At 52.8% G+C, this 15,817-nt stretch overlaps 1 protein-coding gene across 1 annotated transcript in view; it reads right to left on the reverse strand.

Moving 5' to 3' along the window:
* Positions 1 to 3,165: 3,165 nt before the first annotated feature.
* Positions 3,166 to 15,817, reverse strand: part of XXYLT1 (xyloside xylosyltransferase 1) — a 33,695-nt gene continuing 21,043 nt past the window's right edge. The window contains exon 4 of the mRNA XM_039557054.1: positions 3,166 to 4,308. Within this exon, the coding sequence (XP_039412988.1) occupies positions 3,912 to 4,308 (397 nt within the window). The 3' untranslated portion in view covers positions 3,166 to 3,911. The remainder of the gene's footprint in view (positions 4,309 to 15,817) is intronic.

Consider the following 15,817-nt stretch of genomic DNA (forward strand, 5'->3'; position numbering starts at 1 on the left):
GCATTTCTCAGCAAAGGCAAAATAATAGGTTGGCTTTTTATTTTTTTGGTTTGTAAAGTCAGGAACTCCATCTTAGCGCTGAAGCCTGTTGTTAGGCTTTGTGTTATTCTTGGCACGCTGACCGAAGTGCGCTCGGTATGAATAGCAGAGCTGAAAAGTAAATACTGTATCCTCTGGGATCAGTGGAGAGGGAGGGAGGTGATATTGCTTAATGGAGCACCCCAGCGCCTGTTTGGGTTAGGCTCAGAGTAATTGCTCCCAAGGTGAGTTTATACCAACAACTGATCATTTCAAATGGGAAAGAAGTACAAATGAGTAAGAGAATAAACACTGATGGTGTTATGAAACACAAGAGAGGAGAGCAAAAATCCCATGCAGCTCCAGCGCAGGGCTGGAAGCAAAGCTGGACAGAAAATCGTGAATACTGTTTTCTCTATGTGCAATTTCTCATGAATGCTGAAAGATATAAGAAACTGTATTTTCCCCTAAAGCTTAAGCTACAGAGCTATTTTCCACAGCCTGGTCTTCTATAAAGGAGATCCCTTTGCTCTCCCATCTCCTTCTCCACCCTGGAAAAACATGGGGCTCTCGACATAAGCAGCACTTTGCTGTGAGCCAGCGGGTGAGACAACAATGAGCAGGAATCTGTGATGGAGGAGCTCTGGGCTGAGTAACCTCAGTGTAAAGCCCACCACATCCTTCCAGAGACCCTGGCTGGGACCACTGCAGCTCTCCCACGGGTGCAATGTGCCCCATCCCTTGCTACCAGCCTGTGCTGGTGGGACTGGTCTCCTGCTCCCCACAGCTGTGTCCCCCATTTCTGTGTGTCACAGCAGCATGTCCCCACTTGCCACTCACCAAGGGCTGCCTTTAGCCTGCTGCATCTCCAGAGGGGCTCCAAGCAATCCATAACCAGGCTCTGGAGTCTGCAGATGTTCTCTGCTATGCAGGGGACCAGCGCTGGCCCAAGGACACAGTGCCAGCCCTCTGGAGACCAGGAGCTGCCCGTCACTCTCAGCGCTGCTGCCACAGAGTCACCACAGCAAATCCTCAGTGCCCAGGGGCAAACTGGTGCTGCTTAATGGTTTCTGGGCATCTTTCACCATGATCGTGCTGGCAGCTGCTAAGTGCTGGTTGTTGTGGCCTTGGGCCAGCATCAGGGGACCAGGAGGGGATGCTCAGGTCTGAACTTGTGTGCCTGGAGACACACCTGTCTGAGGATGTGCTGCAGCAGGAGGTGCAGGAGGGAAAAGGAGGATTGGGAAGGAGAGTCCCCATTCTTCCAGGAATTGAAGGAAATGCACGCCGACTGGGCACTTAGTGCAGGAACTGCCTGTGGGGGTGAGGGCTCCTGGGCAGGCGGTGCCCTCAGGGATGCACAGCAAGCTCTGCTTCTGCCCCAAAGCGGACCCTGTGGCAGCACCCTTCGAAAAGGCTGAGCCGGCAGCTCCACGAGTCAGCCCCAGGCTGCCGCGGCGGTCTCTGCAGCTGAGCTCATTAGAGCCTGCAATCAGCAGGGCATGAAGGGGAGATAATTACACAGGGAGCACGGCTCGGGCTACGTGCGGGGTCTATAAATAGCACGGCGCGGTCCTCGCTGCCCGCGGTGCTTGGTCACGGCCCCGGGCACCGCTCGGGTCGGGATGGGGCCGGCACTGCCGCGTGGGGAGCTGTGCCACGGGGCTCTCTGCGGTGCCTGGGGAAAACCAATAAAGCTCAAGTGAATGTTTCATTTAACTACGCTTTTCCTCGTTGAAGAAAAAAAAAATACAGTGAGTTTCCCAGTGGACTGTGATTCTGAACCAAAAAAAAAAAAAAAAAAAAAAAGGAACTTGTTTTTGGAAGAATACCTAAGCAAAAGGTTTCAGCCAAGGGCCATAATGGCCACATGTGGGTGTTTCCCCCACACAGACCCTGGGACTCCACAGAGAGGGAAAAGCGCTCCCAACTCTATGGAGAGCATCCCCTGGCTGCAGGCAGAGGGTGCGCAATGCCTGGCCCAGCCCCAGGGATGGCTGTGGGGCAGGGAGGGCACCTGGCCCCGCACAGCCCCGTGACACTCCAAGGTGTCACCCTGTGGCAGCCATCATGCTGCTTTTGGGTAAGCCCTGACAACCACAGCCACCCCAGAACTGCTCAGTCCCCAGTAAGCGCCATGTTTGCTCATCACCCCACGCCTCCCCGGTGCTGGTGACACAAGCAGCCTGGCCTGTATTTCCAGCATGGCCATTTCCAAAATGATGGCAAGGTCCTGCCCTGGCATGTGAAGCCCCATGTGTCACTGGTGCCACCAGTGTGCCCTGACCAGTAAGCACCAGTAACACTCCTCATTCTTTAGGATGCATCATGACGGTGCATTGCCTGCCCCAAATCCTGCCTGGCTGCAGCCTCCAGCAGGGCTGGCTGCCTTGCCTTGCACAGCAAGGCTGGATCACCTTGATTTTTGGTGAAAATGTGAGTCTAACACAGCAGGGTGCTGTGTCTTTCCCTCACCTTTAATCACCTCTTTGCTGTTCCTTCCCTAGGGATGAGAAAATACTTAAAGACAAGATTTTGTGCTATTTGGAAACGGATTGGTTCAGCACATCAGAGAGGGCAGGGTTCAGCATGCAGCCCATACCACAGCCTGCTGCCTCTGCACATCAGTTCAAGGGAGGAGAGCCTCTCCCCCAGTAAGTTCATTCATGGGCACAGGGGAAGGAACCCAGGACACTCCTGCCATATACGGTGTGTTCAGTTAATAGGGTAAGCCACAATTAGTTCGCCACCCCTCTCTCTTGCACGTGCACATCACACAGATGCACACGAGGGCTGGAGGTGGTTAATGAGCTGTGCACGTCTGTGACACAGACCTGTGCAGGAGCTCGCCCGCCAGCCGGGCTCACCGAGGCAGCATTTATTCAGGGAACAGCCTGAAGCTCACTCATTCACAGCACAGGCAGCTCCCAGCTCCTTCCAAACCAACCCTGGCTACAGTGGTGATGATCTTTAAAATCCAGCTACTTTACTTGCATCACTCACATGGGACAGATGTGGGATAAGCTATGTGGGGCACCACATTCAACTGCCCAGCAGATACACATCAGCTACTTTTTAATCATGATAAGAGCAGGAAACCTCCTATTGCACAGGACTTCAGTTGTGCCACATAAAAACAGTCGAGCGTGTCTGACATCTGCAGCTTTATTCTCGTATGAAAGGTTAAAGGCAAAGCCAGGAAAATGAACCTATTGCTACACACTCACTGAACACTTCTAGGACAACACAGGGCAGTAAAGCTTTTATTGCTAAGAAGAACCAATGAAAGGCTTTAAAGCTCATCCAGCATTCAAGTTTTGTTTGTAAGTAACCCAATTTAAAGCAGCTTTTCAGTCTTTAAAGCCTTCTCGCCTTTCTGGAATGCTTCAAAAGGAAGATGACCTGAGGACAGTGTCTACTCTCCAGAGGGACCAGACCAATGCTCTGCATGAGGTGCAGAAATGGGCCACCGAGGAATGACAAATGAAACCAACTGCCTGCTGGGGACTCCTGCTGACCATCAGACAAGGCAAAGCTGCGCAGCACCCAGGGAGCTGGACCCTGACAAGTGCAAAAGCAGCAGTCTCTGATGGCCCCTCAGCTGTCCCCATGCCCCAGCAGCTGAGGCACAGATGGGCAACGTGGACTTTAGAGCCAGGAGCTGAGCCCTGGACAAAGTGGCTCTGGATGTCCTGTTCCAACAACTGAACTGCCCTTCCTCTTGGAGAGTGAGGCTACAGGCAGTGGGATACTGAATGCTCTTGGGATCCCTAGATCCCCCCAGGATGTGCTGGATCAGAGCTGGTCACTCCTCCTGAGGGACTGTTAGCACAGCCACTATGGCTCTGCAGGTCTTGCTGCAGTCAGAGCTGCTCCTGGGGCCAGTGGGTGCCTCAGTCTTCAGGGATTGGGGTGTTGCAGTTCCCATGGTAAATTTTGACCTCCCCCTCACACTGGAAGTACTGGTCAAACACGTCGCTGTATCCATGATCCCTCCACCATGTGCAAAGCTGCCGGTTCCACGTGCAGTCAAGCACATGGAAAAGCTCTGGGTGCTCCATCCCCACCATAGTGAAGAAATCCTGGTCCCCAAGGTGGCCCTTGAAGTGGTACTTCTCCGTCAGCTTCTGCACCATGGTGGGCTCCAGCAGCTGGTTGTAGAGCTTGGATTGCCTCATGGCTTCCAGGTTCAGGAGCAGGACACCACTGTTGAAGCCTGGCAGCCCATCAGGAGGGGGCTCCCCCACTTTGGTTTGGGGGTTCTCACGGCGATACTGCCAGAAGGTGTGCCTGGAAAGAGAGGAAGAGCAGGAACAGGGACATCAGGGAGTGCAGCCTGAGGAGCAGACACCTCAAGTCTGGGCAGGTCTGGATCACAGCACAGGACCTACCACCCACCCAAGGGATCTCACAGTGCTTGTCTTCCATCTGGAGGCACCCAGCTTCTCCAAGAAGCCAGTGCTTCACAGGCTGCCTTTCTCTCCATCCCTCTGCACAGGATATTGCCCAGACTTCAAACCACTCTGCTTACCATCTCCTAAAGCCCCTTTTGTTTCTACCAGCAGTCTCTGATGATTCTAGGGAGCCAAGTGGACACAGGATCGTGTGACTGCTCACACGGCTGTGCAGGGAGACAAAACCACATCCCCAGTGCCTTGGGCGAACCACCAGAAGTGTCCTCATTTTGATTACCTAAGCAAGCAGCCCAGAAATTTCTTTGGCTCCTTTCTCAATCCTAGATCAGAGAATACACCTCACCATACATACACTGGCTGCTCCCACTTGCAGGAATTGAATTAATCCCACACTATTGCCCAGGTAGCTGGCTCTGCCTCCATTCAGTCTGAAAGTCTTCTTCCCTCAAACAGCATCCTCTGCTGCAAAGCTGAGCACCTTGAGAGCTGTCTGAGCCTGTTGTTCAGAGGAGGGCAGGATGGACCTGTGACCCCCACCACCACCTGAAAGCCCAGGGCTGCTAGCACTGCTGTCTCCTTCCAGCCCTCACACTTCAGGTAAAGTTACAGAAGTGGTTTTTTACACCTTACTGTCAAGATGTCAAGGAGAAACAGTGTTAGAAAGAATAAGCCGAGCCTGCCGCTGGTTTCTCTTCAAACCTGTCAGACACCATCCAAAGTCTCCGTGCAGCTCAAGGCAATGAGAACTTGTTGACAGATTTAGCACCCAAATGTTTAAAGTGGTCCCATGCTTGGAAGCTGAAGCTGGACTCCATCAGATGTAAGAAGATGCAAGGACATTTGCCCCTGGAACAGCTCCAGAGGCAAGGTGGGTACTCCTCCACTGCAAACATTTAAATTTTTCTTCTAAGAAGCCATGTTGAGCTCCCACAGGCACTTGCTCAGGGACTCCTACAGCTTGTACAGAGATCAGACTATCAAATCCATCCTTCTGGCCTGTGCTCTGGATCCCCAGCACAGCGAGACTGGTCAAGGTGACAGCCAGGATTCAACAGCCACCAGCAGAATTATCCCAGCAGAAAACATGGATTGATTAATGATGTCAACTGTGGATATATTTTTTATTTCCTGATCTGGAGAACCACAAGCATCATGCAGCATCACTTCCTTAAAACTTTCCATTAAAGCACTGATATTTCCCATTTCATTATGGGTTCTTACACCATTCCCTTTCACCTGATTCAGAACAGAAAGGGTTTTTCCAAATGCCAGTTTCCCATGGAAGGAGGGCTCAGTCTTTAAGCAGCCATATCCATGCTTACCAGGGAAGGGGAGTGGAGGATGCGCTGACTCATCAGAGCTCATGGGCAGCACTGCTGGTTGGATCTAAAGGGTGGGGAAGGAATAAAGGGCTCTGCCTCTGCAAAGAGCAATTGTGTCTTGAGGACAGGCAAAGACAACTCACGGATGGCCTGCTCCTTAGAAAAGGAAGGCAAAGCATTCTCCATGCAGCACTAAAGGGAACCTCAACCTGCAAAGACAAGCCCCAGCCATGTACCAATCAGCCTCCTGAAGTGCTCAGATCCAGGGAGTGGCTAGCCCACCCCTGCATCCTCTGCTCTTGCTTCTCCCTAGCAGTGCCAAGAAAGCCATCTCCCTTGCCCAGAATGTTACACTGGAAGCTGCCAGGAGGGAGAGGGTGAGCAGTGCCACAGAGGGGAGCACATTTCCAGCTCCACAGCAGTGAAGCTGATTCCTTTCACATTCTTACCTCTAAACACATGCTGCCCAAGCTAAGGGACAAGATTACAGCCACTGCAAGCATCCAGGATAAGAAAAATGCAAGGACCCAGGCCCTCAGCATTGCCAGGCTGTGGTGGGGCTAAAGCAAATCTGTATCAAATGACTCAATTTTTCAGCAATGCTGTTCCCCGGATGACTCATGGACGGCTGATAACGTGCCCTTTTCTACAGGAAGAGGAGGCAGACTGACAAGCAGCAATTGTTCAGCCCTTCCTCCCAGCGCTGGTGTGACAGGGCCGTCCTCCCCTGGCTGTGTGCAGGGAGGGTAGGGCCATCCCCAGGGAGCGATGCTGAGGTGAGATCCAGGATGTGATGAGCTGCAGGTGGCTCCGCAGTGCCGATGGTTTGGGAACCTGCTCACAGCTGAGCACAACAGCCTTGCCCCTGCTGGGCTCAGGCCAACCAAGAGAAAGGTATTCTGGCAGAGCCACTGGCAGCAGCTGTTCAGACAAGATTTTTCTTGGCTTTTGTCTTTCAAATGGAGGGTTTTGGAACTGTCCTGTAGGGGCCAGGACAGAGAAGAGCATGGCTGAAAGGCACCTCCACCCAGTTAGAAGTGGAAGGAGTGGCAAGTATGAGAGCATTGATCTCTTCAGAGGAGATGGGGCCAGGGAAGCACAACAGCCAGCCAAACAGCTGACCCAGCCTGTACCCACTCCACTCTGTCCTGCCCGGCATCGCTGCTTGGCACCCACCGCAAAACATAAGGGGAAAACTCCAGGGGCTGGATGAGCGTGCTCTCAGGATGTGTCCTTGAGACAATCATCAAGGAACTGAACCCCAACTGTATGCAATGGAAATGTCTCCCTGACCCAAGCCCCTGGAGTGGCTGGGATCTCCCTGGGAACAGTTCAGGCAGGACAGTGTGACCTCCTCTCTGTGCCCCTAGCAGCAAAAGCCTGGGCAGGAAGGCAGCCCGGAGATGCCAGCACCACCAGGATGCATTGGGGCAGGAAGCTGCTAGCCGGGAGAAAGGGAGGAGAAAGGAAGAGGAGGCATTTGGGGCTTTTGTTAACTGCTCCAACCCATCTAGATGGGAGGAGACAGAGTTGACCTGTGGCCCCAGACCCCGTGCCATGGTGCAGGGGAGCTGTGTGGGGCCTGCCGCAAGCGCCTGCAGCCCCGACAGGCTTTGCTTTGAGGAGCTGTTTATAAACAGAGCCGGCGTGTGCTAGGAAACATCTGGAGAAGAGCATTTCCAAGCATTCAAACGCCAGGCCCAGGCAGCCCAGATAAAATCCCCTGCTTCCAGCAGGACTTCCCTTGCTGGCCCAGCACAGGGCGCTGCAGCAGCACCTCCCCTGCCTCGCAGCCCGGCGGTCACGAGCCCCAGCTCACAGAGCTGCCATCACACCCTTCCAAACGCCTCGCTGGGGACAGCTGCCAGGGCAGGAGGGACCACTCCACCCACCAGCTGTACTGCAGGGCCTTCTCTTGCTTTCGTGTGCAGCAAGGGACAAACAAGTCGGGGAAGACTTTGTCCAAATCTGTGAACTTCCACTCATTTACTTCAGCTCTGGGTTATGGGACAACTTCATAGGATGAGCTGGAAACCCGTGGTAAAGCAGCAGGGTGCCCGAGCTGGCAGGAAAGGCAAGATGCAGGGGTTACTGCCAGCTGGGAGACCAGCAGCAAGCTCAAAGCACTTGCCCCAAAAGCAGCAGACTGGGCTTGTGTGCCTATACCCATCTGATGTTCAAGAGGCTGCAACCCTGCCACACCAGCTGTGCAGCTGCCACTGGGCTTGCTGCTGAAGATGTGGATCTTCCCCATGTGTCCATATTTCCAGGAATGCCTCCCTCCACAGGCATCTGGGGCATCAAGGAGCCAGGTCAAAAAGACATGAAGTGAAAGGAGATACCAGGCCAGACCCAGGGTGGATGTGGTTAGAGGATGCTCCTGGAAGGATGCAGGGTCTCTGAATGCCAGCATGCACTGCATGAGCCTAGTACCCAGGGAGGAAAGCTGCATGGCCTCTCCCTCACCAAAGGGAAAGCAAAGCCAACAGTCATGGGATAAAGCCACAAAAATAGGGAATCTGCAAGATTCTGGATGTAATACACATCCCGGAAACAGTCAACTCCTTGCTGGAGCTCACTGATTTGCTCCAGCACTGCCAGAGTTTGGGCAGCTGTCTGGGAGAGCAGGATGGACAGCGGCAGCAGGCCAGCATCTCAAGGATGCGTTTTGTCAGCAAGTCTCTCTCACAGGGGTCAGGGGCTGGGGAACCCTGAGCCCCATCTAGCCATGTATGAGGCTCCTGGAGCAGAAGGGAAGCATGGGCTGCCAGCCATCCCTCTCTGAGCCAGTCCAGCAGCAGTCCTGCCAGCCCAAACACCAACTAAAATACCAAGCGCATGCTCTCGTACCTCCAAATACATTGTTCAGTTCCTGAGCCAGAACACGGATGGCTGCCGGCGTTATCCCCAGATGCAGGCACGTGCCCAGCTGGCAAACACCACTGCTCCTGTGCAATGAGGCACAAGCACACCTTGCTCCCTGCGCCGTGTGCTGCCAGGACTCCCCCGGCGTGGCAGGAGGACAGAGCACCAAGCAATCCCTGGCTGAGCTGCCCACCTGGTGGTGCCTGGGACCTGCAGGGCCCCAGAGAGCTTGTCAGAGGTAGATGGGACAGGAGCCCCAATAGGAAGTATGCAGTGTCCTGATGGGGACAGGGGATGTGCTTGAAGTGGGAGAGAGCAAAGGGGAGACCCTGACAGCAGCTTCTGTCCTGCTTGGAGGAGAGGGTGTGGGCAGTGGGGAGGGAAGAATGATGGGAATGATGGGAATGATGGCATGGTCCATTCAGGGGGTGATGGTGGCTCTCCCCCTTAATCCTTAGCACGAAGTAAAGCACAGCCAAGAAACTTCCCTGCATCTTTCTCCTCTTGGTTAATCCTCACAGTGGCAGGCAGCTGTCAGCCCCTTACCATCACTGTGTTCAATTGAGATTAACCCTCAGGAAAGGCCAGCTCCCCTTCCTCCCTCTTCTCCCACCTCCAGAAGGCACTGCTGCAATAAAGGTGGGCCCTTCCAAGTTTCTGCCACACAAAGGGAGGCAACCACCCGGAGCAGCATCCAACCCAGCTACCTCCTCCTGCCCCAGCAGCTGGACCTCAGCCTGGTGAGCTCAGTGGCTTTGCAACAAAGCAGCCCTTGTTGCTAATTGCTTATTTTCCATGTGCAATTGCTAAATCTCTTAAGGAGCCAGGACAGCAGGTTCAGTACCAGCTCAGTCCACAGCACCTTAGCTGATGCTGAGCAGCTTGTGTAATCCAGGAAATCCCAGCTCCACGCTTCTCAGGAGCACCATGTACCCAGTGATGTGCAGTGGCATCACCAACACAGCAGTACTCCTTGCCCTGCCAGGGAAAATATCACTCTGGGGCAAAAAAACTGCAATTTCCATCCTGGGACAAAGAACAGGATGTGTTGGTGTGCACACCAGGACCACCTTACCTTCTCTGATGGGTTCAGGGTAAAGGTCCAGCTCAGGCAGGATCTCCAGCCCTCCCATGGAAAATACTGATGAAGCAACAGACTGAGCTCTTCAATGAGGACATCAATAATTCCTTAATAAACTTCTCATGTAAGGCACAAATTATGTCTGTACAGTGCTGGTCTCTACCACAGCCCAGCCTGCATGCCAAACTTTTAAAAGGCCTGTATTTAGAGCAGCAAATTGATTCTCACTGATGACATTTCTGGGTGGACTTAGTCCAAAAATGGGAACACTTAAATAGATGACAAATGACAACTTGTGAACACAGCTTGTGAGCTAAACCTTTCTTTGGGACAGATTTTCAAGGGGGGCGCCCCTCACCACCAAACATTTGTACACCCCACGCCAGTGCTAAAATCATCCTCCAAATAGAGGTGAGACCATAAATCCCTGTTTGGGTCACATCAGTTTCATTCCCTCTATAGATCAAATGCCTGTGGCACTGGTGCCAGTGCAGAGCAACAACCTGTGTGTGTTTATCAGCACCTTTATCAGCACCCATACAGGAAGGGGAGCAACCCATCCACAGGGACGCTCTAGAACACTGTGGGCCTAATTACTGCCAAAATGGCAGATTTCTATTAACAACTGTGAATGAACTCTTCTCTGGCAGTGTTCTCCTGCCTGCCTTGGAAGCACAGGCTGCCTGCTCTGGGCCACACTTGTCAGCTGATAGGACTCTTGGGAACAGGGGAGATGCTCTCCCTTCACAGAAGCTCCCCTTCTGCTTAATATTATTAACAGTATTTGTGCTAATCAGTGTGCAGTTGTGGTTGTCAGATCTTGTCCAATTTATTAATTGTTTTTAAATGACATTTCAAGTTTGCATCGTAGTGCGAATAAATTGGACAGGTCTTACATATTAATGATATTCACAGTTGTAAACAACACGACCCTTTACCTTCTTGGATAATTTTTTAAATCAGAGGTAAAGCTGAATTCCTGAAATTAATTCTGCTGCCAGTTCCTTGCAGGTTCTGCTTGTTCTGTAATTTTGGCTGCTTCTTGGCAGCCACTGCCAAACAATTCCTAGAACCATTTTCTCCATGCGTCGAGCAGGAGCACTTGCTACAAATCAAGTCAAAGTCTTGAAATGGTTTAAAATCCAAAGTGCCCAGGGTTTGGAGCTTGCAGACTGTGGGCAGGCAGCATTGACATCACAATGGTACAAATGGCAGGGCACAAATTCTCCTGCCTTTACTCCTGAGAGGCTTGGGGAACAGAACCCTTTGTGGAAGCCAGCTCTCCGCTCCCCCAGGGCAAAAGCCCTTGGAAAAAAAATAAAGTCTCCAAATCAGGGCCACCTGCCTGCATGAAAAGTCCACAAAACCAGGAAAACTCAGACAGGAGGACCTGCTTGTTGGAGATGGTTATCTCCAGTTCTGGAAAGCTCCATTGCAGGCAGCAGCCCACCTGCACTCTTATATCTTACAACCACCACCACTGCCTCTGCCAGGGAAGCCAGCTGCTCCTTGCTTGCAGCTGTCAGCCGTACTTTGGGGTTTTTTTTAGATCCCAAGAGAAGGTACAGAACGTACTGTCTCAGCCCAGACTCTCTGACAGCCTGGCTATGGATTTAGCATTAGCCTGCTCCCAGCCCAGGATAATTCCTTTCCTCTTCCAAACATCTGACAAAGTGACTTAGCACCGGTGCCGCTGCGCTCCCAGCAAACACCCAGCACAGCAAGTGCCGCGGCTCCACGTCCGGAGCTGCACAGTCCTGCTTCCACTCATTAATGGGCTTCTCTGGGCTATTTTACCAGCTCTAAAACAAACAAAATGCATGCCACAGAGCACACAGCACACTTACAGCAGCTCCCACATGATCACAAGCAGAAACAAAGCTTTTCCTTTCTACAAAATAATGTCCTGTTTGAGCTCTCCCTAGGTTTTATGCAAAGGCAAAGGTGAATGGCCTTGCAGCCACACAGGGACCCAAGTGTCGGTCCTTTGTAGTCTGTAGCTGTCCCTTTGATATAGATATCCTTTCCTACTGAACAAACTTTTATCATTTCCAACACTGTGGATTCCCAAGATGTCTCAAGCTTTAATTAGCTTCTTGCCACAGGGGACAGCAGTAAAAATCTCACCCAACAGCAGAAATTGAGAGAGAAGCCACCCTTCCAGCCCCAGCTGTGTGCATTCCCAGACCTGTGATGCTCTGGGACCTCTCCTGAGGCCCATCTTCGCTGCAGGTATCTTCCTCCTAGCTGGAGGGGGTAAAAACATCCATCTGAGGACCTGTGGGTTAGGTCCTCCCTGTTGCCAGCAGACCATTCCTCCCCAAGGAGACCTCTAAGGTGAGCATGATGGGGGCAGTGCTGAGGGCCCCAGGTGGTGCTGGCACTCTGGGCACCCAGAGCCCACTGCCACTGGCAGTGCCAGTGCCAGCATCAGCAGTGTGCTTAGCAGCGAAATGCTTAGGCAGCAAAGAGGCTGGGCTGGCTGTGGGGATGGGAGCAGGGGGCATGGCGTGGCACACTGGCCCGGGGTCAGGCCGAGGCTGCCGAGAGCAGCTGTGCAATCAATACCACTGCTCTGCTTCCTCTCACATGCCACCAGTGTGACCGGAGGGATCTGTAACCAGGAAATGTGTTAAGAATAGGGTTTAAGCTCTGCCTTTAGTAATCTGAGAGCTCTCAGGACATTTTGGGGAATGCCACAGTATCTCCCCACTCTGTTCCTCTCAACCACAGGGCTGCTTTGAAATGAGGAGTCTTATTCCTTTGGCGCCTGGCAGCACTAAGCTCCTGTGCTTGGGAACAAGTACTGAGCCAAGCCAGGCTGGCAGAGAGGCACAGGTAGGTCTGGGCTGCATTGGTGTGAGGATGTCATCATCGTGCCTTGATGGAGACCCCGCTATGCCCCAGGTGCAGCCCTGCTGTTCACACCTGGCCAGGAGGCTGAGGGGCAGCAGGCTGTGCTTCCACCAGCTGGCCAGGAGGCTGAGGGGAAGCAGGCCGTGCTTCCAGCACCAGCCATGGCACAGCTACACTGCTGGGAGCACAGCTGAGATGCTCCACAGGCCGGGCACGTACCCACACACCCACAAAGGACAGTGACCTGCCTGCCCATCTGGTCACCCCCATGCAGGCTGAATCTGCAGTGCTTTTCTGCATGTTTCTTAGCAGGTCTCAAGAGCACCAGAGAGCCTGGACTTCTCAATTTGGCCAGGATCTGGCATGGAAGGCTCAGTGCAACATAAATATTTATACAGACCATTATCACTCCGTCTATGTAGCCTGGTGAGCAGGACACTGCCAGCACAACTGAGCAGCTGAAATGCTGCAGGGGACAACAGGACTTTTAATTACGGTTATGACTCTGCAGAAGCACCTCCTTGCATGGAAAGCCTTTTGGATGATGCAAACTTCAGATGCAGAGTCTAATCTTTCCATCAAAATCACTCCCACTGAAGTCAGAGCTCCTGATCTTGGCCACAGTGTGAACCTTGTGCAGGCAGACATATGAGCAGGCATAAGTCAGCCTGGGAAGAGGCTCTTCTGCAGGCCAGTATTCAAACAACAGCCTGGCAGAAGGAATCGAGTGCTGCCATGGAAAGCCCACAAGCATCTAGGAGGTGTTGGACTGTACCAGTGTCCTCAACAATCCCACCATGGGGGCAGCTTCTTGTGGGATGAAGCTCTGCCTGCAATCCTATCCACAGAGGTGTTGACTGATCCAAAAGCCACAGGAAGAACAACATGCCTGACCCATGGACAGGGTGCCTCTTTTCCCCGCAATGGCCGCAGAGATGGAAACCTGACACCGATGACCTCCGACCTCAGATCACTTCCTGCAGGTGACATGGGCTCCTGCCACCTCCCCCTCTGCATCCAGGACTCCCTGCCAGACACTGCAGGGTGATCCATACCCAGCTTCAGCAGGAGCTACTGCTCTCCACAGGCCACTCCAACTCACCCTGAGCGGCCCCAAAGGACAGGTCAACCCCAGACTGTGCAACAGTTAAATCCCAGCACTGGCGTAGCAGGAGGGCCGGGAGATCCTGTTGCTCAGAGAAATGTGTTTGTCCAAGACAAACAGTGGCCGGGCATTGTTTCAGCATGAGTCAAGTGAGTGGAAACACTCCCGTGCCATCCTGTTTTGCTGTCTGGAGGTCTCCCCTACCTTCAGGATATGCAGACAGGCTCCAGGATGTTTCCGATTTGCTGTTCTCTTACTCCTCCATTTCCCGTAAAGGTCTGTGCCCAGCACTGCTTGGTGCACCAGCGCAGCAGCCTGAGCCTCTTGCAGCCCCAGCCTGTGCCTAGAGAGTGCAGCCTACAGCCAGGCAGCCCATGGGCAGCTGGTGGGAACAAATGGTGGGTTGATCTCCATTCATTCTTCCCATTGCTACACACCAGGAAAGATGGCACCCAGACCCTTCCCGGCCACTGGCTTACCCTGCCCCAGGGAACCGAGTCCACAGCTCCACGAGCAAGCTCAGGACAGCTCTGCTAACTTGCCTCAAGTCCTCTGATGTTTTGGGGCAAAGCTGGGGCAGCTAAGAGCTGTGTGAAATGGTGAGGAAAACGTGAGTGGCAACACAGAGACCCCTCCATCGCCTCGTAATCCTCCTCCACCCCCACAACCATTTTCCCAACTGATGCTTCAAGCCTGCACACATGGCAAACAACGCGGCTGGAGCTGACACCTCTTATTTCACACCTACAACACGTTTTTATCTGTCTAAAAGTATAAAAATAGCAAAGATTTTTTTTTTTTACAAAGACATCCATGCTTTGTCGGCTCATGTTTGTGTCTGGAAACCCCTTTAGCAGCGAGGTGCGAGCCCCGCAGGGTGCAGGGCTTGGCAGGAGGGCAGGCTGGAGTTTGCACAGCTCGCCCCACAACGGGTGATCTGGCAACAAAAAGGATCAGGAACTTGTTTTCACATGAAGATCAAAACAACACAAGAAAAAAAGCACAACACAGCCCAAAGTGACCCAGAACGTCAAAACTGCAACAACAGAAAGTTCAGCCCAAAAATGCAGCCTGTGAGGGCTGTTATTGCTTGGTGTGTTTGTCCCCACTGCGGGCGGCAGGAGGGGGAGAACATGGCTATGGCTTGGGTCAGGTATTCAGTGCTCAGCCCCTGATCCTGTGCCTTGTCCCCTGCCATGCTGAAAGGCTCTCCAGCAGAGCACCCCAAACCTTAATTCAGTCCCCTCCAGGCACGCCTGGTCCCACAAACCACATCCAGGCAGCGGAACACCATCCCCACTCCCTAGTTGTGCATGGAAATAATGCAGAACCCTGCAGAGACAAAAACAAAGTGATTCCAACCTGCACTAACTGCAGGCGAACAAACGCTCCATTTACCCCGTTCCAGGCTGCACCGCTAACGAAGGGCACCTGCCCTGCCGGGCTGACCGAGGCCACAGTCCCACAGCCGCTCTTGGCTGCGGCTCTTCCCTCCATCCTGCTTTAAGCTCTAACAATTGAATATGATTAACTGGGGCCAGATTTACCATTCTGGGCACCAAAATCCTGTCAGGACACCTAAAGCAGATACAGGAGCCCTCCGCACTCTGAGCATGGTGCTACCCCATGGAGACAAGACCTCAGCATCTGTGTTCCTCTAGTCCCAGCTCTCCCTGCCAAGAGTACCAATCAGGAGAGAGGCAAGACTTATGCCACAGACAGAGAGATGTCTTTTTCCAGCTCAGGAATAGTGGTGACTTCTGTAGTTTGAGCAATCCACATGCTCTTCTGTGGTTTAGGCTTCCAGGAAGCAATTGGTGGTGATTAATGACCACCAATCCCCTGTTGATGAACTTCTTCTCTGTCTCTACCCTCTTCCCATCTGGATGCACAAGGAGCAAGAATGGCTGGTCTGGATTTTTGCAGCTCAGCCTTTGCCCAAGCACGCTGCTGGTCATGTCTTACGAGGTTCAGTAGGGAAGAAGGCTTCCAGTAGGGAAGGAAAAGACATACAGACCTCCTGCTCCTTTTTATCTTTCTCCAAGAAGTTTTCCTTTAGGATTAGCAAATCTAACCAAGCCATCTCAGATGCTCAAACTCAGCTGTGCTGCGATCCATTAAGGCATCCTGGGATGATTATCTGATTTACCCTGGA

The sequence above is a fragment of the Corvus cornix genome, chromosome 9 (genome assembly GCF_000738735.6).
Source record: "Corvus cornix cornix isolate S_Up_H32 chromosome 9, ASM73873v5, whole genome shotgun sequence".
NCBI lineage: Eukaryota > Metazoa > Chordata > Aves > Passeriformes > Corvidae > Corvus > Corvus cornix.